General features: G+C 41.4%; 1 protein-coding gene across 4 annotated transcripts in view; it reads left to right on the forward strand.

Annotated features, from left to right (window-relative positions):
- Positions 1 to 20,932, forward strand: part of LOC129201496 (C-type lectin domain family 2 member L-like) — a 23,906-nt gene extending 2,974 nt beyond the window's left edge. Inside the window, exons 4-11 of one of the 4 annotated variants that reach the window (XR_008575426.1) lie at positions 216 to 319; positions 1,255 to 1,870; positions 3,258 to 3,367; positions 5,158 to 9,332; positions 10,390 to 10,486; positions 15,917 to 15,997; positions 18,905 to 19,048; positions 19,861 to 20,932. Coding sequence is in view for 1 of the 4 variants with exons in the window: in XM_054812900.1 (XP_054668875.1) it covers positions 216 to 319; positions 1,255 to 1,387 (237 nt within the window). In the remaining 3 variants the exon portion in view is untranslated. Of the gene's footprint in view, positions 1 to 215; positions 320 to 1,254; positions 4,380 to 5,157; positions 9,333 to 10,389; positions 10,487 to 15,916; positions 15,998 to 18,904; positions 19,049 to 19,860 lie in introns of those variants that run through there. The other 3 variants (XR_008575425.1, XR_008575427.1, XM_054812900.1) reach the window with 3 other exon arrangements.
- Positions 20,933 to 24,628: the final 3,696 nt, after the last annotated feature.

Below are 24,628 nucleotides of genomic sequence, written 5' to 3' on the forward strand. Positions count from 1 at the left end.
GCTGGGACCTCATTGCCTGTTGGTAATGGGTCTAGGGCTTCCTTTAGTATTTAATCTAATTAAATTTAGCAGTAAAACATCAGTGACCTGAAGTCCACCATTGTGTATTCTGTGATGCAGTTCATATCCGTGCAGTTTTTATACAAAAAGCTATATAATCATAATCATTAAAAAATCTAATACCCATATGTCATTTTATTCTATGTTTTGTCTAGAACTTTATAATGTATCGACTACGCATAAAAGACTTCTGGATTGGGCTGCGCAGGAAAGGAAGCAAATTCTTCTGGGCAAATGGAGAGTCATTTGACACAAACTTGTGAGTTTTCTTTCAAATACACTATGCGGGAAGAGTCAGTAGCTTTTTTGTCCAAGTAGGAAAGTTACTCTATTACATATTTCACTGTAGATAAACTGGCATATCTTAGCGAATGACGGCTGTCATATGGCTGTGAAAATGCTAATACTATGCTAATAAAACTAGTTATGTCCCCAGAGAAGTGGGGAAGGAGCATCATTGCCTGCTTTTTCATGTGGCTGCATAGCAGCTGTTAGGTTATGCCTAGAGTAACTTGTTTCTGTACAGTCCCACTATATGAGATGGATAACATCTGCCTTATTAAGAAGAATTACCAATGTTAGACATTATAAATCATTTGAATTAGCTTGCCCTGTTGGTCTTGCAGGGTTCAACACTCAGCCAGTATAGACAGGGCCTCCTAAGACCAACCGAGGTGCTTGGGACCTCAGTGGAAGGACACTGGCCCGAGGGATTGTGTCTCAGAAGGCATCGCTTTTGCCCACTCTGTATCCTGGAGATTGGCTTTCTTTGCAGCCACATCCTCTGTATTCTGCAGAGGCTCAGCAAAATCGGGGGGGGAAGAGGTGGCAGGGCCACAGTCTAAACTGGAGGAGTACTGCTGTCATGGGTCCCGCTGGAATCTTCTCTCTCCTGCTCTGGAGAATCATGCCCTTTGTGCTCACAACACATTGTAGACTGTGAAGTACAAGTATACGTGGTACATTGCTGTAAGGATCAAAGCAGTTTGCTTTAATAGAAGGTATGTCAGAGCATCACCATGCGTTCCATGTGGACGTGAATACTGATCCTCCCAAGCGGGGCTCATTTTAAATCATTCTCTACTTGGTTCTCCACAACATTAAAGACTCAGTTTTACAAAGAATAAGAAATAGGTCTCCTAATTTTTAGACTAAATTTCAGCTCTAATTTTTGTTTTTCTCCTGGCTTTTTAGATTTCATATCAATATAACAAATGATGGAGACTGTGTCTATATAGATTCAACCTTCATTTCTACCAGAAGTTGCTCCTCTGTCAGGAACTGCCTTTGCACCATTGGTCAGTTTAATACTAAGGCAAGCTCTTAATAGAGAGCAGCTGGCTGTGCAAATACAGAGACTTTCTCCATGAGAAGTTGGAATTCAGAATACTGAAAGTCCTTGCTGTAGGAGGTCCACAGAGGCAAGAGGTGCTGTGGAGAGAATCATATCCAAACATCTCCGGAAGAAGCAATACAGGGAGTAATAGTGACTCCACGTTAAAGGGGTAATTGCTGAAGAAGTGGCAGTACCAAGAGGAAACGATGATGCAATGGCTGTGGCAAAGAAAAAAAGTTGCTTCTTGGTAATACAGTTTCATTGCTGAAACTGCTGAAGGACATACCAATGGATACTTTCCTTGAGAACTCTTCACAATTGCAAAACAAATTTTTAGGGCAGCTAAAAACATTGTTAGATGGACATGAAGGTCTTATTGAAAATGCACTTCACAGTGAACCAAATGATATGGTTTTTTCCTGTTTTCTGTGGAGCTCAGTAATTCTTTGTCTGAAAACTTTCTTTGTCTTTGTGGTAAGTGGGTGAGATTTCATAATGTGTTTTGACTTCCCTTCTTTTTCCATGGAGTTTTCAAATGTGACTGGTATGTAATGGCCAAGGGTATAAATAGGAGCTTTGTAAACCAGGACGGCAGATAACGACTGTGTCTTCTAGCAAATGGTGCTGATGTTACAGAGCATATTGGGTGGGACAGATTACAAATATTCTTCTCTATTGCTCTGGACTGATCTGAAAATATGAGTGCTACTACCCAAAACTTCCCTGAATATGCGGCTGCAGTAGGAAAGCTCCCAGACTGAATTATGCACAACTGTCATTTTGGGAGGGCTTAGGAAATCAAGTGGATTTAGAAAGGAAGAGTATATATAGCATGGAAAGGGTTCTACGGCACAACTGTCATTTTGGGAGGGCTTAGGAAATCAAGTGGATTTAGAAAGGAAGAGTATATATAGCATGGAAAGGGTTCTACGGCAGCTTAAAGTGAGGTGCTGTGGTGTTAATCTGTTTGCCTGTGCAGGGGTAAGAAAAGCTGTTATTGTCTCCAGCACAGCTATTTTATCAAGTGACTTGTGTGGGCAAGGATAGTTTTAACAGTCAATGGCACAGATGCACTAGAGCTAAGCAGCATAGCACCCTGGATTAATCTGTTTAAATTCCTGTTATGATGCCCTGAAGATGGGCAGCGGGGGCATGGGAGGCTGGACGATCTGGTTGGTTCCTGCCTGGTCACTCTCAGGTTCAGCAGGTATCTATACAATGACTACTTCCCAAGATACATGATTTACAAAGGGTGGTTACTGTCTTTAAAAATGTGAACTAGAAGAAAGGCCTTTTAAGGTAGAAAAATGTTCTAGTCTGGAAACAGAATACCGTGTCAAGCTCAGAGAAGCTGACAGGGAAGATGAAGAGGCTGGCATATTGATCTTCAGAGAAATGGGAAGAAGAAATTGCAAATTGCTATAAATGCACTTAGTATTTGTCCAGAAGATGTAGTCCTTTGGAGGGATAGAAGTAGGTGAGAGGAGAAACTCGAACAGAGTATTCATCATATCTTGGTTCCCCATGGTCATTCCCCAAGAAAGCAGAAGAACAGCACCTTGTAAGGAACCATCGACAGGGTTCAGATTGCCAGGGTAGGGACCTATTTCCCACCACATGTCAGAAGTCTAGTTGAAAGAGTCAGCATGAAGTGCCAGACAGGATGAGAAGTTCCTTTTGCTGTCTCTGTAAATGGCCTTGTAAATATGCCAATAAATACTTCCAGTAGTTTCTCCCCGTGATGTTTTGGGTCTGCTTTTGGTTGACCTTGCTCCTCTGCTTTAGGTTTGTGGTGGGCCAAGACTGCTTTGTTTAGCTTGTGATACCTGCTTCCTTACTCATGTTTTGTTACTGTCTGTAGGTGGGCACAGAACATTTTTTGACAGTGAAACCCACAAACTCTGTGTAGGACCGTGATGCAGTCTGTGAATTCATCATGAGCCTGACTGACTCTGAAGAGTCACCCCTCAGGTGACCCCTCCTCCCACACCCCAGCCCAGGGGCTCAGGACCCCATTTCGGCTCAACCGATCCGTTGATTTCCTAGCTTGACCTTGAACCTGCCCTGATGATCTGGATGCTAGGCTGAGCCAGGCTACTGACTGTATCTTCCCTGCTCACATTAAAAGTCTCACATGGCAGCTAAATTACAGCTAATTGCTAATAGCTAATTGAAATAGCTCTCAGAAAACTGAAACCCATGTGAACTTCCCTTCATTTTAAGCTTTTTTTGTCAAGGAAAACAAAGCAAAGTTAGGTGAGAAACATAGCAACAAAGTCATAGGAGAAGTGATTTTGTAATGCAATTCCAACAGGTAAATTGCTGAATGCAATTTCCTTTTAAGCTTTCAATCAGCAACCCACAGAAGCAGAAGGTGAAAATAATATTTGGATAAATATAATTGCTGTGTACATTTAACCACTGTGGTTAAAATGGAAAGGGGCTGGATGGGTACTTTATTTCCTGCTCTTCCAAGTTAAAAAGTCCTTGTGTAGTGAGCTCTTTGGCAGGCAGATCAGTTTGCACTGCATGATCTGCACAGAATCCAACATACTTGTCTGTGATCAATTAATACAATGGTAATCAGATTTGTCATAACAATTAAACTACATGTCTTTTCAAAAGTAGTTTCCCAGTTCACCAAATAACATTCTCCATCTCCCAAAGTATGAAATTCCCCTGTGATTCCCCTGTGATTCCCTACCACACTGGGACACTGTCACTGTGAACATTGTCAATTCCCAATGGATTCATGCTATCCGTGTTTCTGTAACTGATGGAAAAGTGGTAATTTTCATTCAAAAGAATTGACTGGTACAGGCAAATAAACCCAGCTGGTGAAAAACAGTCAGCAGTTGGAAGTTTTGCACAATGCTGAACTCCAGGGGAAGAGCAGAAGTTTGTGGGAACTTAAATCTGCCCTGCAAATCTGTGGCGTCTTCCAACAGCAAATCTAAAATAAAGTCAGTCCCCGTTTCAGCTGGACTAGGTTGCAAGTTTTGTAAATTTGAAGGTCTGTGGTGTGTGTGTTCCTTCCCCCCCCCCCGCCCCCCCCAATTTATCTTTTGCTCCTTCAAAAACCCTCATACCATGATTTCACATCATATTAAGGCCAGGTCTGCACTAGCATAGATGCTGTTGTATTTCACCATGCCTGACATAATTTTGTCTCAGGCGAGGCATGAGTGCCAGCATTTACACCTCTCAAGCTGCAAACCACATGCACAAGTGTTTACACTGGCTTCATGCTTGCTGTGGGAAATCTAACCCAGCAGAGAGGTACTGCAGCATGGACGTGCACAACCTGATGGGGTGTGAAGTTTGCCAAAACACCACTCAGAGAAATGCATCTCTCTCTTGCTGCTGCTTCTCCTTAGCCCTTACCGGGGAGAAAGCAGGGAGAGAGCAGGGTGCACAAGACAGATGTACAATATGGAGCTTTATCCTGCAAAATCACTCCTGGATTCAGCCATGCCTGTCCCACCTGCAGAGCTGCTGGGTTGGATGCCTGTTGGTCCAGGACAGCTCTTGAACCCTTGGATGCTCTACTGTATCTCCACAAGGCAGGAGATATTAGTGATGCAGCTGCCTCTAGGCAGGGGGGATTCATACTCCTCGTGGCCATGCCCTCAGTCAGGCTGACTGGAGTCCACTTCTCCTCTCCAGTTGTCCCCAGACAGGCAGGTCCTTGCTTCTGCACAGCCATTTCCACACTAAGCACTTTAGCAACCATTTACAGTCACTTCTGCTTCCTTTTCCAGACTGCCAGGCTGCAGGGAGGGAAAAGAGGCTTAAGCACAAGTGCTGATGAGGAAGGAGGTCAGAGGAACTGAAAAGATCTTCACAGTCCAGCAGGGAAGGATTACAGGAAGGGTACTGTGAAAGGCTCGATGAAGGACTTGCTGCTTCCAGTTGAGAGTGATGGAGGAAGGTTTGTACTTCAGACATGTTGGATGTGCAAGGTGACCTTTGAGAAGTCTAGGCTGAACTCGCTACATAGCTGCCAAGGTAGCATCCTATGCATGCTCACTGTTCACTGTGGTGAAAAGGGAAGTAACCGTTATATTTGGAAACCAGTGACCCTTAGTGTTCCCCCCAGATTCCTACGGCCACTCAGCCCAGTGTCGGGCAATTCACAGCTGGAGATGCTGCAGATTGGTGGATACTCTGTCCGCAGTGGATACCCTGGTTGAGTTGAAACGTCTCAGGTATTCAGCAATTAATTAATTAATTAATTCAGCAATTAATCCGGCAATTAATTCAGCTGCATCCCTTTCTGTGTCCTCGCCTCCCTCCCCAGGAGATGAAATGATGTACTAACGCAGAAATCCTAATCGGCTGTCTCTATTTTGAACAACTGAAGCGGAATAAATGTGTAATTCAGACAGATGATGTTTCCCCCGCCTCCATGACTTGAGCTCCCCAAAGGACTTGTTCAGACCGAGAATGTCACATACAGGGCAGGCCTCTGAACAGAGGACAGAGGGAGGAAAGTGGTTGCTTGGTTGGTTCATTGTCTTTAACTATTTTGTGTGTGTTTTTTCCAGATAACACATGAAAATACCTGTCTAGGTGAGCATTAACAAAAGAAGGAAATTACAGGGAAAGGCAGGAGCACCTGTGTTTCTCAGCAGGTTCACTTTTGGTGTTTCTTGGCATTTATGGAATACCTACCATCCTTATCTAAGTGCTTTCTTCTAAGCTATTGGAGCCATTCAGGCTTTAATTGATTGAAACAGAAGGACAAGCAACCCCTGAAACAATAGGGGGCTTTATTAATTGTAGAATTACATTTTTTATCTCTTTTAATTCTTTAATATGCAAATAATGCTCATTCAAAATTACACAATCAAAAATAAGTTATCCAAGCTTGCAAATCAGAGGGCTGGAGCACCTCTCCTATGAAGACAGGCTGAGAGAGTTGGGGTTGTTCAGCCTGGAGAAGAGAAGGCTCCGGGGAGACGTTAGAGCAGCCTTCCAGTACCTAAAGGGGCTTACAGGAAACCTGGAGAGGGACTGTTTACAAGGGCATGGAGTGATAGGACAAGGGGTGATGGGTTTAAGCTGAAGGATGGTAGACTTAGATTAGATATTGGGAAGAAATTCTTTACTGCGAGAGTGGTGAGGCACTGGAACAGGTTGCCCAGAGAGGTTGTGGAGGCCCCATCCCTGGAAGTGTTTAAGACCAGGTTGGATGAGGCTTTGGGCAACCTGGTCTAGTGGAGGGTGTCCCTGCCCGTAGCAGGGGCGTTGGAACTAGATGATCTTTAAGGTCCTTTCCAACCCAAACCATTCTATGATTCTATGATTCTATATCCATGGAGACTTATATATATGTTATGTACTTTTATATGTATATCAATGATATTAATTTATTCTCCATCGTGAAAAAAATCCATGAAAAAAAATCTAAAAAATTAGAAAAAAAAAAAGGTTGAGAAAGGATTTTGATAGATTATCCAGTTCCTACTCTGCCCCGGTACAGGAACAACAATCCACTATTATCTATTTCAGGGAAAAAAAAAAAAAAAGCAAAAAAAAAGCTGTCTCTTTTAGCCTAAGCCAGGGGATTTCCTTTAGCTAGGAGTTATAGTGGAGCTTTAGGTCCTGGGACAGAGCAGGCTTACGTGCAGAAATTCAAGGAATCAAATAAGTCAGTCTTAGGTGGATGGGTAGTTGCTGCCCTTGGGAGAGAGCTGCCTGGAGCGAGACATCTCTTCCCTCTGAGCTTTGCCAGCATGCTGCTTGCTGTGCCCTGCTGAAGTCCTATCACCTGACACCTCCTTCATGGTCTATTTAGCCAAAGGTCTTGAGATACGTACTGTGGACTTTGACACCCTCCTCCATCTCTGCTACCATCATCACTAATCTATGTGCACTATGGCTATTGCATATCTGTCCCCACTACTGGCTCCCCATTTCCCCCACACTCCTGTCCTCCCCATCAGGGTTGGCTTAAACTCCTTAAGCTTATGGTTCGGTTAGAGGCGTGCAGTTATATCCCAGTATCTCTACAATATTTTATTGTGTTGGTCTTGGTTAGGAAAAGCTTACTGCCAAGTCTTCTGTGCTTCTTGAATTTGTAGCCAAAACCCATCTCATCCACTCCTTTTTATCTTCCAGGCTTCTTTCTCCTTCACACTCTAGCTATCTCTGACAAGTTATTTTATGCAACTCATACTTTTTTTTAAAAAAGCCTATATAAGCATATAAAAATTTCTTCAGTTTAAATGGAATATCATTTCTGATATAGTTTATGGTGCAGTAGAGACACCTAGTGACAATTCTGTTATTAAAAGGCAAAGGATTAATGTAAAAGGGCAAAAGACCTCTTCCAAACCCTTTAAATGTCCTTCTAGTGATAGGTACATCTTTCCATGCTCTCCCCAAATCCACTGACAAAATAATTTTGTCAGTTCTGTGCAATTAGTAATACACAGGATGGAAACCAGTGATCAAACATCAGTGGCTTCCATGCCTCCCAAGCCTCTTTTCACCCCATGTGTCTTCAAAAGCCTTGGATGCTACAATAAATAAATTTAGCCTAGCTTTTCATCACTGGCACCAAGGGCACAGTTTAGTGCCTGAGTGCCAACACAAATCCCTTCCTCATGTTATTTTGCTGAAGTAAAGAATCTGCCTCAGAACATCTTGGCTGCAAAGTCAGGCAGTAAATGTCTTTTTCAACTGAATCATCACCTGCCTGTTAAGGGAAGGGGAGGATGCTGGAACTAGAAGGGGAAGGGTATTGGAACTGGAAGGGAGTTGGAACTAGATGATCTTTAAAGTCCCTTCCAACCCAAACTATTCTATGATTCTGTGATTCTATGATTCTATGTTCCTTTGGACAGAAATGCTTTAATCCTGAGATCTTCGGCTCACGCATATAGGTGCCTAAGGGCAGATGTCTAAATCTAAGCTGTTGACTTACTTTCACTTTCCAATTAGTAGAGAGAAATAGGTACTTCCACAGTCCTATCATCTTCTCCTGAAAGGTCAGAGGAATGGTCCCTGCATGTCTCTGGACAGGACAGACTATGTGAAGGAGACACCAGGGGGAGGTACGTCCTCTGTTCCTGCAGCGTCCCAAGCTGCTGCTGAGGGGCAGGACCTGGCTCCAAGGTACATGCTTTGAGTGTGACCACTCTACCACTTGTTTTCCCAGGTGTGTAAAATAAGGCAGGTCAACCTGATAGCACTTGTCTCCCTTGCCAGAAACCTATTCTCTGCAGAGGAAGACTCCCAAATCATGAACATGAACTAGGCTGCTCGTGATGGGCCAGAGCTACTAAAAATGCCCTTAGCAAGTGAATTCTTCCATTACCTACAGGCTGCTCAAGAATGGCACGACATCAAATGCAAACTCACCTGCAATCATCCTGTTGGAGGCCTGGCCTGAGGGTGAGGGCTCGTTTTCTGGCACAGTAATTTACACATATATTAAAAGTATATATACCTATTGAGGCACATGTACAACAGTTTCCTAAACATCCGTCAAACAAAAAGTAGTTGCATTATGTCCCAGTGCTGTTGTTATGCTGGCCCTATAGCATACATATGTCTCATTTGGGGACATTCAGTTTCTTCTTTTTGTGTCTGAAATGGCTGATTTTCTGCCTTTTTTTTTTTTTTTTCTTTTTTTCCTGGGAAATCATCTCTATGGTTATCATTGTTTTTCTGGTTTGAACTTGACAGTTTTCAGCAAGTCTTCCAGAATGGCTGAGTAGTTTATATTTACTCCAAATCATTGCAGTAGAATTAAAAAATCAATAGGCTTTGCCTTAACCTTTCCTCTTTGTCTGTTCAAAGTGCATGGTTTGGCAGGCTGCATAGAGAGCTTGGCCTCAGCAGGTAAAAGATAGATGGCAGCAAATCTTCTCACCTCAAACCTTTGCCTGGGAGAAGAGGGCATTATACAGAGCCTTTTAGTTACCAGGTTTGTGACAGCCCGTTCTCAAAAGAGTTTAATGATTTAAGCTGAAAAAGCCAAAGTGTTGTTCATCTTTCTTCCATGGCTGGTCCCAAGAGGGCAAAATATTGCACTTCTTGACTTACCACCATGATTATTCCATTAACTTCATCTTGAACTAACACCTCTTCTATCGGGGAAAAAAGACAACTTTAATGAGAACATTTGATGATCGACATTCAGAGCAGTCACAGGTCAGACTCAGCCCTGGTTTAATTCTGAGCTTAATAATGCCCCTGGGATATGAGGATTAGAATGTGGTCTAGAGCTGAGTGAAGAGCAGAAATTCCTCTGGGAGAAGAAATCAAAGTTTTGGCATCATTTTAAGTTACCATACAATAAAAAAATTTAGAAATTTTTATGTGGAGGAAAATCTGAAGAAAAAAGAAAGTTGGCCTAATAGCAACATTTTGTTTCAAATCCAACTTTAAAAATTAATTTTATTCAATATGAAATAAATAAAAAATTAAAAATAGAGAAAAAAAATTCTCTCAAAAGTCTTGAAATGTTTCAGCAATGGTAGATATTCCCTCCTTTTTCCCCCTCATCATTGCTTTCTGGTTTCAACCATGAACTAAGGAAGTTTAGGAGGAAGTGATTTGATAATCACAGACATAATAATCTAACAATCACGACCTGAGTTTTCTGTTCAAATACATTTTAGTGTCTAGTTGGTTTGAGGAGGATATGTACATACTCGACATGTTGTCAGTTCAGGTTCCAAATGAAAATTATGTTTGGTCTGAAGGTCACAAATTTATGAAAAAATTGATAAAAATTGTAGGTATACTGTTTTTAATAAAACATACACCAACAGAAGGGGCAAAGAATTAAGAACTGTTTATCAAAAGCTACAAGGTGAGAATTTACATTTAAAAAAACCCCAATAAAGTACCTAGTTTCCTTCCGTTTTACAGACATCTAAACATTTCTTTTGACCTAATGTGGTATGATGGGTGGGGGGGAGGCCAGAAAGGATGTAATACGGGGTACTACTTCTTCAATGAGTCCATTTTGATTGCAGATCTGAAAGCAACTTTTCAAAATGGCAAGTGAGGTGGTTTATGCAGAGGTATCGCCCAAGGAAAGAGTACATTTTACTTCACAAACTTCAGATACAGGTAAAAAATGGTCATCTTGATATTACTTACTTTTCCTTTGCTCAGTGACATGTTCTTAAGACTTTCATTCTTTCTTAAATCGAATAATTCATAAGAAACTGAAGTCATGTTGAAAACATCTTTATAACTATTAATATCCACCTCTGTTTATTAATAGAAGGAATACTGAATTCTAGCAAAAGTGAAGAATTACCTTTAAAATCCCATTCTGGATTTCAGTAGTATGGCTGAAATGTGCTGTTTCTGAAACACATTAATGATCAGACATTGAAGATATTAATACGAGTTACTGAAAACAGATTAGCAGTTACAATGCACTGATGACACTGAATGGAATTCTCTCTCCTATATTACATTTACATTTTATATTTTGATTTGATTCATTTTCTTAGACACTGGAAATATTTTTCAATTGTAAAATGATATGTCTTCTCTTCTCTTTCCGTCTCTCCCTTTTTCCCTCTCTCATTCTTTCTCTTCTAAAAGTTCTATGTTGAGAAAAATACAAGTCGAGAACCAATAGAGGTTTCTATAATTTTGAAAACACCTAGTCCTGCAATTTGTGTATGACCTACTGACATCTTCAACTATAAAATCGCATTACTTTAAAAATTTATTTTCAAGAAATAAAGTGTAAAAGATAGCCATTAATGGACATAAATAGGAAATAATTCATGTTTTTAAAGCAAAAGTATCAAGTTATATTTTTCAGATTCTGATCAAAAATATATCTTTGCTAGTTATAAGACAATTAAGCATGGAAAAAATATTTAAAACTATATTCAGAGGTCACAGTATGAAACAAAAAATGTATCCTGAATATGTTAGCAAAGCAACATTTATCCTATAAAAATAAGTTTCACAGTACTAAAGACACAGTAGTAAAAGCAGCACCTGTACAGGTATGATGTCTTTGTCTTTCATGTGTTAACTCAGTTTGCCCCTTAGATTGTGTGATCAGTTCACTATAGAAGAGCTCATTGCCAGGACAATCTTTGGTACCTCAGTGTAGAACTACCCCATAAGTACGTATTGGAGATGCACACACATGCCCAGTACAACCATCTGTACAAAATTTTTCAAAATTTGAGAGCATAAATGTCTGTTACATCTATTTTTTTTTCTGTTTCCTCACTTGAGACTATCCTTTAAGTTTCCAGTTATATTTTATAGTCTTAAGTGCTTTCACACAACTTTTTTATACACTTCAGTGAATTATGCTTAGAAATTGCTGCTTTAAGTTATCCTGAGAACCCTCTAACCCAGCGACATACTTCTGAAGGTTGTCAGTATGAGGTGCTTGGAAAGAAAGTGCTTAAAAATTTCTGATGGCCAATTATGAGGCTTATTAAATAACCAAATTTCAGGCAAAATGTTTTTTCTTGTGCTTTAGAGTATGACGGCATGGTGTGTACCCTGTCATAATCTTTTTGAAAAACTTGTCAGTTGTAATACCAATATTCTTGTCACTTCTGTGAATCTTGCATTCCTTTTGGTGTCCTAATAAATGCTTTACTTTAATAACATCCTAAAACAATAACTTCTACAGGCTGATTCTAATACCTTGCATGAAGAAATCCTTTAAATCAGTCTTGAATTTGTGACCTATTAATATTGTCAGTATGTCCTACAGTGAAAAACCATCTATCTATATAATTAATATTTTTTCATGTTCTTTTATATATATGTATATAAATTTATATTGTACATTCTTAAAATCTCTATCTTCGATTTCTACATGTGCTCCATTGCTTTCACAGGTGAGGGCACAAGCACAGGAAACTGTGGTCCTCATCTGCCAAACGCTGTTAACTGTTCCGACTCTTTGGCTGCCATGCAAGAAAGATGCTGCATTCAACATGACAGGGATTTGATAATGCTTGGCACTGAAAATGGTTTAGATTAGACATTTTTTGTGAGTCTAAGGGAGATCTCAGCAGCTCTGGCACCCTTAGGAGGTTGCTTTCCTTGGCTAGATATTTGCCATGCTGCAGTGAGTTCAGAGCAGTTAAGTTGGTTATCACACACCTGCCTGAAAAAGCTCAAAGGAAGCAGTTGCTGTCTAAATCCATGTATATTTTACATTAGATCATTGATACAGCAAGACTTGGGAAAGTCCAGAGTTGCTCCTGTGAGACAGGAATCGTAGCCTAGGCCAGCAAACAAAAGGGGGTGCATACTGCCCTGCCTCTGAGCATTTTTTTAATTTTTTTTTTTTTTTTGAGTTACAGCCTTCAAAGTTTGTGCTGTCTTATCTGATTACACAGCTCCAAGTTTGGTTTGCTTCCCCATGGCCACTATGCCTGTCCCCTGGCTAGTCTGCACCCCGCTGCTTCTCTCCCTTCGGCCCCTTCCTCGCCTGCACTGCTTCCTTGAGTTTTTGCATGTGGTGGTTAGAGCAAATATTGCTGGGCTTGTCCTACATTTTGCACAGTTTAAGTTTGTATTTGCTCCTCTTCCCCATGGCACTTCAGAGAAAAATCTGTTTGGTTTCTCTCTTAAGAAAACCCCATCTTATTTCATACACTATCAGCAAGCAAATTACTGTAAGTAGCTCCTGGGAAATGAGGCAAAACATGTAAAGCAGTCAACCTACAAGGTGGTGTGTTGCAGTTGATATAAAAATATAGCTTCTTCCTTCCTTCCTGCTGCTGCCACACCTACCGAAAGCTGCTGGGGTCAGTCAGGCATGTCCCATCACTCGCTGCTTTCCCTCTCCCTCCTAGTCTGACAGCTCATATACAGATTTAATATCACAAGATGGAGGAGAAACTGTGTCATATGGCAGTTCTCCACCTTATTATACCTGCAGTCATCTTTCTACTTGTACCTCTTCCCCATGAGCTTTTCTGATTTGGGCCAAAAGCCCTGTAGAGACCCTCTGGACAGTGAGATGTCTTCTGGGCGAACCTTTAATTTGAAAGCACTGCCTACATAGTGCATCTCCACCACATAATGGAGGTCAGGTACCTAAACATCATCTTTGCCTTCCTTGAGCTTTACATCCAGCACTCACCACAGAAGTAAATAGCCAAAGGATGTGCTGCTTTTACAGTGATGGTGAAATAGATATCTTGTGTTATGCAGATGGCCAGTGTAAGCATACATACATAACAACAGTGTAGGCAATGCCTCCAAAGATAACGAGAGCAGTGCTTATGCTCTTGGTTTTAAAGCAAAGCAATCTTAACAAACCACTCTATTTCTTGACAAAATGAATGACTGCTGCTGAAAATCCTGTTGCTAATTCCTTTTCCAGCCCAGCTTGCCTTATTGTTAGCAAATCTGCCCAGGTGATCAAGCACTCCTGATAGCCCAGCAGGCGGGAATTCTCCCCTGTTGAGGCTGGGAAGGCAGACGGAACGTGCAGTTTGCCAGGTAATCCCACTCCTTTGGGGAAACCCACCCTGACAACATCTTTTAAGCTCTCCATTGGTTCTAGAATGCTTGTAAGGTATGATGAAAACATATTTTTTTTTAACGGTTGGAACCATGAGTGTCACAACCATGCTAGTGGTTACCAGGGCATATGAGGGTTTTTTACAGTCTGACCACCAGATACAGAATGGGGAGATTTCCAGCAGCCCTTGGTATGTGCACTGATCTCTGCCATGTCACATTTGAAAGCCTAATGTGAGACGGTGCTAGAGAGAGTGCTGGCATGCTTGCCACAGACTCCAGGCATAGCAAGAGGCAATCCTCTTGCACTTGGAAGGAATGTCTCCCAGTAATAGAAAAAACATGGTTTATTTTGCCTGAACGTGCTCTATCTCAGGGCAGTTCTTTCAGTGCAGCCATATCTTAGTCTTGTATAATTTACACAGGCCAGTATCTCTGAGCAATCTGGGGATGCTAGGTAGTTTATGAGGGAATGGCTAAAGACTCTGAGGAACGAGCATCTGACAAAGACTTCCTCCTGACATGTACAAAAGGCAAGTGTAAGGATAGAGGAGCCTTTTTTTTTGCCCCCCCCCTTTTTTTTTTTGCTTTTTCTTTTCAAAATAAATCCTAAAACCAGATATCTGAGAACATGAATGATCTAGGACGATCTTTATCCTGATGAGCAGCTGACAAACGAGAAAAAAGTCAGGAAGGAGCATGACAAGTAACACTTGGAAGAAACAGAAGAAAGCAGTGATCGGAGGAAGATCATTTGTCCCCCGTGGTTTCTAGACCTCATTACCACAAATAGCATAAATCTTCACCATGAAAGAAAGAACTGCTCCGTTGCCTTGGTTTGTGAAATGGGGATTTCTGAGCCTGGAGGAATGGGTGTCTTGACTCAGGGGAGATGACGGCTGCTGCAAATTGAGCGGTCGTGCCAGCTCTGCATCGACTATTTCCCTTGCAAATAGTTCTTATGGAAAACATGCGTCCAGGGCGCTGATGTAAGAGAGGAGGGGGGCTCCTCTGCTGGCAAATGAGAATGGTCATAAATTAGCAAGGCAATAAAGATTCAGATAAGTCTATTGTTAAGTCTTCTCTCCCCAAGTTTCTGTCTTCTGTGACTAACAACGGGGGAGGGGGACGGTGGAAAGCAGCTGCTTTTGGACTATTCTGGCTGAGAATTAACTGCAGACAGGCTTTCCATTCCCCTTTTCGCAGGGAAAGTTGAATTAATGGTTTGTACTGAAAATTTGTGCGCTCTCTGCAGTGGTGCTTACCAACCATTAATTAAAACCTCATTTAAATACTTGTAAGAATGGACTTGAGGAAGAAAAATCTATGGATGAAATTCAAATAGTATGTTTATATTTTGCATAATGTTTTACATTTGGTGTTTTACTCTGAATTGTAAAAATCATGTTTAATTCAAAAGGGATTGAAAAGTAGCTTGTCTTTGGTCTGTGCACACACAGTACAGCATAGCTTTGTTCCAATAGTAACTGTGCTCCTCTTTGTGAAAGAAGAAACAGTAGAAAACAAGCATGCTTTGTACCCATGGACAAGATCTGAATTCACCAGGAATAAAATGTTTATTAAGAAATACATAGAAAAAAAATTTGCTAAAAAAAAGTTGCCATTGATTAACTTCAGCTTAACGATTGACACAATGTGTACCTATGTGTATAAATATGGAATAATAGAATTAACAACAGAATAGTGCAGTATGTGATAACCTACAGTGGTTTTTTAAATTTATTTTCTAAAATTTAATAACTGCATAACATTTTTTTATTTCTTTTGAAAACTGCACAGTGTGACAATTATTTGCATGAACTCTTCCAGTAATTTCTTTTTGGCACATTCATTCATTCAGCAACACACAAGTCTTATTAAAAAAAAAAAAAAAAAAGAAAGAAAACAATCTCTCTTGCATGTTCTTGCTCTTCCCATTTTCTCGGAGAAGGTCTGATACCAGACGCAATGAGAATGACAAGGGCTAGACTCGGGCAGTTTCTCTGATTGAAGCACTTTTTGTCTCTACAGTTGATCCAACCACATACGCTGAGGTGAATGTGAAATGGAGATCTGACAGACCTGACAGCACACCCAAGACTGTACATACAGGTACTGCAACACTGCAGGACACTTCACATTTTCTCATTATATTTTATCCTCTTTGTATGCCATCATACTTACATATTTACATATAGTGGAGGAGTTGCTTAGGGTGAGATGCCCAAAGAGATATTGATATGATCTAGGCAAATTGACCTTCAAAACCTTTCCCAGCTGCTGGTTTTCCCTGGAGGTGCCTGAAGGCTGCTGGTGGCAGCGTTTGCAAAGTTAGCAGGTAGAGTCACAGGTCCCCAGGCTTCCATTTGGCTAAACTTTTTGTCCCTCAGCCCCAGCTAAGACTGTGAGGATTTGGGGCGTCAGTGTCCCTTGCCTCAGGGGCTCAGTCTGGCGAGCCTTTGGCTTATGTCTGTGCTGCCGGTATGGATTGCACCTGGGAGCAAAGGGTGGCTCCGGGGCCTGTTGGAGCAAACCAGTGCAAGCCATGCTGGAGCAAACCGGCTGCTTCTGCACAGCGTAGCCCCTGGCCACCTGCATCCTCTGGGACCCATGAGACTTGTTTGGTTGTGGTGTTCTGGTTCAGAAATGCCTGCATTTAAAAGGCTGTGTTGCACCTTGACAAAGTAGCTTTTTTTTTTTTTTTAAACAGCATAGCACAGAATACATTGCAATATGCTGCTGAGAATGTAACAAGAGGTCTCACACAGACCATGTTCACTGGGGATGGATGATGCTGGAGATCAGTTCTGGGTAGAGAGAAAAAAACTTGACACTATCCATGTCAGCACTGTGGGAAGGGAATGGTTCTCTGAAATATGACCAGCTTTCTTCTGAGAAGGGACCAGATAGCTTCATCCCAGAAGCAAATGAACATGCACCATGCAGGCAGCGTGGTCCACTGGAGGACCAGGACCTGGTAGCAGGTCAAACTGCCATTCCACATCTCTAGAGAGTAGATAGATACACACAAAACACAGCAGCTCCCTACCCATTCAGCAGCCAAATAGCACACTTTTACAGGGCACGGGACAGTATCCCTTTCTATCTTTGCTGCAAGTGATTTTGACCCATTTTCCCCTGGTTCCCACTCCTGAGGGGTGCTTAGAATACGTGGTTAAAATTTATTCTGCAGTGGAGACACTTGCAAACTCATCTTGTTTTAGCAACAATTTCCATGTATTGTTTTTCATTTCCAAATGCATTTAGGGTGAATGAAGAGGTCAGCAATAGTATTTAAAGCACAGAAACTGAGTTATTTTTAGAAAGTGATAGCTAGGGAGCAAAAATTAGGTTTTCTGACAAGTTCAGATAACTTGTGTCTATCTTTTCTTAAGTGAAAATTTTAAGACACAGTATTTTCTCAAACTCTAATCAGCCTTGAAAGTAAATTTTGTTTTGCAAAGTGAAATCGTACATTGGATATGAGTTTTAACTCTCTTGTATGAGGTGAAAATGAAGAAGAGAAGGAAAGAAAACATTGCATTTATGCAATGCATAAGAACAATTAAGATATTTATAGAAAAAATGTTAGACTCAGAAAATGCTAAGTGAGACCAAATGTTTCCATCGCTGGGTTAATTTGGCCTTACCACAAGGAAAAAGAAACTGAAAGCTTCACATGGTCTTTCTGATTAAAAGTGGCAGAGTCAGGCAGACAAGAGAGTGGGCCAAGTGGAGATCTCGGTCCTGCTGTTGCAAAGGCAAAACCAATTTACTGGCTTTGTTTAAATGCCCTCTGATTTTATGCCAGTGAAACTAGGATTGGACTGCAGCATGAAAAGTACTGTGAGTAATGCAGTTCCGATATATCGCCATCGGCCCATCGGTTTGTTGACTGCCTTTTATACCCCAGTCCTCACTCCCTCCCTTCTTTCTCTGATTCTGCCTACACTGTCCATATTCCCAAGTTTTCAGAAATTTGTCCTAGGAGTATCAAAATCCATATATCCCATATATGGATAAATGCTATGGGTGAGCTCTGTCCCTTCACATTCTTCACCAAAACCTCTTTAAAACCACAGGTTTGTTCTAATTCTGGTTTAGACTGGGTTTTTTTTTACCATACAGATCGGCCTGGAAAGTGTTAAAGAATGGGGATCAAAAGAACACAGGCACAGAGATCCTGGACAGGATTACAGCTGGAGCAGAAAATGATGGAGGCAGGGATTTAATGATTAATTAAACATATGTTTCTTTGTTGTGCTTAAAAAGGATGATAATCTGGAAAAAGAGTCTCTAGAATTTCAAATTACCTATAAAACCTTTTTTTTTTTTTAATCCTGTATGTGAACTTCAGGATGTCCTTATGGGCCTTCAGATGTGTAACCTCAGAAAAATAACCCACGATAGGACGATCATTGCAAGCCATTCTCCAAGGTAAAGGCAGGGTACATTCCAGAGTGAGAAGCACTGGCAGCGCTATGCAAGAGTTGCATGCAAACTGCGTGGCAAAGTATTGACACAGCAGTGTTGACAATGCTGTGCACTGCCACAGAGGGTGAGAGGTCACGTTTTTAGCTATCTTCTCAACAGCTATGATGATGAAAACTAGGACTGGCCAGGTCTTCTCACCATGAAAATGTCATTTCATATATAAACATACATATATAAAGGTTTTATTTTCAATTAATAACTAAAATGCTAGGACACTCAGCTTTCCAGTTTTCAAACATTTGGTTTTTGGTTAAGAAAAGAATTTCCAAGACAAGATTTAGCTTCTACAGGTACATTTAGCTGAAAAAAAGCCCACAAAATATTTTCAGTTGCATCTGCAGCACACTGAGGATGTCCTCATAAACTTGCTCTTCACTATTCCACAGGTGCTAGATCCATAGCACACAGTGTAACATTCCAGTTGAAGGCCTAACTAAAATGATTTTGCATACTACCTTAACTCAGAACAAAAAGTTGACCTGCCTCTGCCTGTGGTGAGACCCCTCTCCCTTGTCCCTTTGGCAGTGACCTGCTTGGAGAACTCACACTGGTGTTACGTTGCTGTTGCCATGTACTTCACTGCAGTGATTCTGCTCGTCACTGTCATCCTCTTGGCGGTGAAATGTCACCAACTCTGAGGCAGACCCTGCCATCCTGCTGACATACGGGGTAAGTCATTTTTAGCCGTGTTTGTATTTTCATACAATATGCAAGGAAGTGTCCCAGACCAAATGCTAAAGTCGCTGTCACTCATTCAACCAGCCAACAATTCACACACTAGATAACATCTAGCCACCTGCTGCCGATGCATGCTGCACTTAACGGAACGCGTCTGAATACCCAGTAGCTTCAGCAGAACCGCCTGCCAGAGCAAGTATTGGTTCCGCTGCTTTTACTCCAAGGAAATTCATCACTTAATCACAGATGTCTCCCAGCTGTGGAGTGCAATAACCCCACGAGCCTGCCATGACGCGAAACAAGCACGTGGCTGGGTGCAGCTGGAGGTGATTCCCATAACCACTATCCAGGCCAGGACTGACGGTGACCTGGTGAAGTGGCAGGAGACAGGCCAGCTGTGTTGTTCAGTCTGGGATTTGAAGGAAACCAGGAGAACCGTTGTCTGGTTTGGACTAGGAATGGCAGCGAACAGCCCAGCAGAGAAAACCTTCCCATCCACACCTAGTGCTTCTTGCAGAGCTGTAAAGCATGTTTAGTCGCTCCTCCAGGTCGCTCTCCCTGGAAGCCATCACTGGCCATGCTGAAGACACCACGCCCCATCCTGTGCCAGAACCAGTGCCACTGTCACTGAGCGGCTCACTAGCTGTATTTGCACTAGCACCCCTCCATCCTGAGGTATGGCACATCTTGCCATGGTCCTCACAGCATACGAGGGCCCTCTCTTTGCTCATAGGACACTCACAGCATGTTGAACTTCAGTAAGATACTCTGCTTCTATTAGCTTTTGTCTTTTTCATTTACAGATAACTCAACTGGAGAAGGCTCTGCTTCTTCAACAAAACAAGACATAACGCTTGTTTGCTTTTACATTATTTTCTCTGAAGAGACCTTTATGAAAAAAGACATGCTATCAGTATGATCACTCTTCAGTTATGTCTTCCAGGATCTCCATTAAACCTCTAACCCCTCCAGATATGCACAAAACATATATTATTACTTTTATTTGGAATTTGCTTAATCCTGTAATACCAGCAACCATCTAATTATATCGGTGCGTGTACCAAGGCATGGGCTCAAGCTGCTGTATCAAAAATTGGATTTGGGTCTTGTCTAGACAACACAAATGACCACGTGGACTTGTTTGAGACATCACTTTTAATTCACACCTGACTTGATTTTACAGTAATTTGCAATATAGATAAGCTTTTTGATTCCATATGTGAAAGTGCAAAAATTCATGAATAGAACGAGGAATGTGAAAGGTTGCACTGAAGTTTTTTATGAAGCCCAGGTTTATATGTGATCTTCTTCTCCTGACAGTCTTTAGTGGGATTTGTATGAGAGGGGTACTGAAGGTGCAAGAAACTATATTTGTTTAGTAGAGAAGTCTGTCTCATTCCCCCATTGGCTTGAATAAAATTATTCTGATCTACTTGTCCAGAAGCATATTTCACAGAGATAGAATATGTTGTTTCTGTCTTGGGGTAGTAATTAATTTTGTATTTGTTCTGTTGGTTTTGTTTTTGTTTTGTTGGATTTTTTTCCCCAAATGGTGTAGCTTCAGTTAAATCAGAGTCCTCCACTGGAACTAAGCCACCTCAGGTTCCAATGTATTTGTCTGTAATTATTATTTTGATCTCTGTTTCTATATTATTTTCAGTTGTCATTGGTTATGTTATAATTCCTTTGGGGTAGGCTGATATCAATGATTTGCAGACCAGATTTGCAGTAGGAGGTGTCTGTATAGCAATTATGTCTAGAATTGTTTCCTGTATCTAAGCTTATCTGTACTTAAAGCCATGTTGTTGCTGTTGATAATGTACCTCATTTTTATATTATATGCACCATGAATCAATGAAAAGATTTAGTAAAGCACTTGACATGCTGGTGTTTGTTCTTGTTAGTCAGACTAGAAGAAAAATAGCATTTAGTATTTCTATGACTGTAAAACCTCTGAGCTGTTGGCATGAAGCAGGATGCTGCTCTGGTAAGTGCGGTCTAAAGACAGAATCCCTGCCCCGCAGAATGAAGCTCCAAAGTAATGGTAGAATAAAATGGTCACGTTTTTCTTGAGATCATTATTTTGCTTGTCAGGTGCTCTGGCATAAATCCAGGTCTTCAAATACCAGTGGAGAAAGAAATGTTTGAAAAACAGAGATAATAAAAGAAGAGATGGCAGGTGACATTTTAACCTGAAATGGATCTGCATGTTGTTGTTATTCACTAACCTGATCTGATTTTAGCTGGAAGATTCTTAAGATAGTTGTCTTTCACATCAGACTCTCAGATAACCTCTACGACCAAATGAAATTACCAGTTCAAATTAATTATCTCCAGCTTTCTTTAGAAGCAGGAAAAATTCCACAGTCTTTGAGAGCTAAAGTGACACGGTTTTGCATATATAACTTGTTCAATAATAGCAGGTTATTGAAAAGGGATGCGCAGCAGAAGCAGTCATTAGTTCCTGGCGTACAGGCCCTACCAAGTAGAAAGTCTTCATTTCAGAACAAGGAGCTGAACACACATCCACCCAGATTCTGCGTATGCAAACACAGCAAAGGGAAACGCATTTCAAGACCAATTAGACATCATCACTGATTATAAGACAGGGACTCACTGCAGATAACCAGGTCTCCAGTTGCTGGAGGCAAATATCTGGAATTTCAGCAGCTGGTCCTAGCATCTGAAAGGCAACCATTTGCATTGTGTAGACTACTGGGTAAGAAGCATGCATATACTGCCTGGTAGCTCTGAAGGCAGGAAAGTACTCTGATTAAAAGGAGAAGTTGTTAACTAAAACCAAAGTGACTCTTTTTCTGGTTACTGAGAATCTGGGGCACTGGCCTGCGGTTTTGGCAATGCACTATAGCATTTAAGGCAAGTTTAACAAACTTCAATCTGAATTTCATGCTCTGCAGGCAGACAGTATAACTGTGTTCACTGAATTTGGGGGAGTTTCTCAATGTTTACAACTTATTTAGCATCTCTGAAATGGAAGTATTTCCCAGCTGATGGCTCTTGGCAGACAGAAAGCTATGGGTGATGGATGGGCAGGTGTACATCAGGATCCTGTGGATCCCTGCTGAGCTCTCGTTACTTCTTGGCAGCAGAGCCACACCAGCTGATCAGCTCTGCGCTTCCTCAGCCTGGTTGCTCTCCGGGACAGCTTTCAATGGCTTCTCATCCTAACAATACTAAGGACATGGGCAAAGAAAATGCCTCTCCCCTTGCATCTGTTTCATGCTTACATCCTCCTGCTCTCGAACATAAAGGAAAAATCCTTCTTATACACAGTTTGAGAGGAAAATGGCCTATCTGTTACTAAACTGTTAAAACAAGGCTGCTTGGTCATTGGTTATATATACATATATATGACATTACACATATTACACATGACATCTAAAAAATAATATGTGACAGTACATCTGACACTAGGGAGTTGTCTCTCATTTGTTTCTTGCCCCTTTCCTTTTTCCTGGAGCTTCCCCAATTCCTTATGTTGCATTCTCTCTCCCTGCCTTCAGGCACATCCTGGAGCTATGAGTGATACTCATTCCTGCTGTTCTGGCTTGGCCTTTTTTTTCCTGGCCTTTCAAGCCATTCTCTCAGCCCTTGCTGATAAGTACCATCCCTTTTATTTGTGAACACAGTAATGCATGTGTAAAGACCGAAAGAGATAATTAAAAGAAAGCAAACAAGCCATTAAAAGGATGGCCTTGATTAAATTGCACAGGCTAGAGAAAACATTTTAGGACCTTTATGAAGGCAGATATAAAAGTGTAAAAAGAAAAACTAACATCCTAAACTAGGGGTAGCTTCAAACCATTTTCTTTGGAAATTCAGCAGTCTTTTTAAAGGCTGCGGTGTGGGAATAGGAGGGACAGGAGCTCATGTGAAGAAGGAGGTACTATCTTTTCAACCCTGTACACCTTCTTCCCTAGATAGCCAAATTCTGAGCTAGCAGAACACTCAATATTCAGGCTCTGCCTAGCAGTTGTCACCATTGCATCAGTTCCTGAGAGAAATTATAACAAAGCCTACTCGTGGAAAGCAACAGAATGCTGTTCTGGCTAATACTTGGCATGAAGTCACCAAGTGAGAAGTTGCTTAGAAAAAGCTCTCTACCTGCCTATGTAGGAAATCATCCCAGAGTCATCTCTACAGGCAGGAGAACTTCAAGGTGGGAGATGTGATCTCAATTGCGTCCTGCCTTCATGTGGGCAAAAGATAGGAGACAGTTGTGCATCCCCCCTTGGCTGCTTGATCAGCAAGGGAGCCATGGTGTATCCCAGCAGGCCTTCCAGCAGAAACACTTGGGAGACTAAGGATTTGGTTAGGCCCTAAGTCATGAACATGGAGGAACTTCTGTGAGCTGTACTGGGTCATTTTGTACCTTTTCATAGGGCTTGCTTGCCTGCAGCTGGGTATTTGGTGTGCATGTACTGGAGATATGTTGCTGTTCATCAGTAAGCCAAAGACTTCATCACTTCATGGACTTTAGATGTCTTGCAACAGTAAAACTCACACAGCTCCTCCTAAATGACAGGATATACTGTAGCCCCACTGCCTTTGAAATAAATCAGCTAACCACCTTTCTGCATATCTGGACTCTCCAGTCCGTATAGGCAACCTTCCTGTGAGGCAGGAGACTTGAGTAGTTCATTCTGAAATCTTTTTTTGCTACGATAAGATTCACTAAGAAGGACTTTCTTCAAAAAACATCCAGAACTCTTCCTCTCGACTCCCTGCCTGCCACGGGGGCTTCATTCAAGATAGCAATAATGCTGGAAAAGGTGGTGATACTGCTGGCTTTCCTTACAACTTCTCTGATACAAACACAATGTAACATTAGTGCATTTTTAAGTTCATTGATATTTCTGGGAAACATTTCACCTAGAACCCTTTTTTCTTCAAAGCTGCCACGAATGTCTTGTCTGCATTCCTGACATAGCAAATTCAGTGACTGCAATATTGTCGTTAGTTGCTAGCATGACCAGGCTGGTGATGTACAAGATGCTCACTGATGGACAAGAATCACAAAGCTGTAGATGTCTTACTCATCAAACCTATATTTTTCTTTCTGAATGAGTTGGTAGCATTAAAATATTGCAGAAATCTCAACTATACCTTGTTCTGCATTGCTTCTTGCCAGTTCTGGTGAATTTAAGTCATCCTCTGTCTGTACTGAACAGAAAACTACATCTGATCCCTGAGGTCTGGACTGGCCCTGAACTCAAAGAAATTAATCTGAGCTGTATCATCACAGTGTTACAGTTCTGGTCCATTCAGATGAGCTTCCTTTGGTGGTAAGTGGCATTGAGATAGTCATGCAGCACCAAGAAAGATAAAAGTCTGTATACACCTTTATAAAGGTGTATAAAGGTCTTTATACCTCTGTATAAAATGCATTGTGGTTAAGAAGGGGGTAGAAAGTGCTGAGTCCAACCTGTCTACCACAACACAAGGATGCTGTGAACACTAAAATGAGATGCTTTCCTCTTTCAACTCAGAAATGCGACTGGTGTTTTCCAGGATATCAACCTGTGGCAAAGGCAAGGCTGTGAGCACAGG

The sequence above is a fragment of the Grus americana genome, chromosome 1 (genome assembly GCF_028858705.1).
Source record: "Grus americana isolate bGruAme1 chromosome 1, bGruAme1.mat, whole genome shotgun sequence".
Lineage (NCBI taxonomy): Eukaryota > Metazoa > Chordata > Aves > Gruiformes > Gruidae > Grus > Grus americana.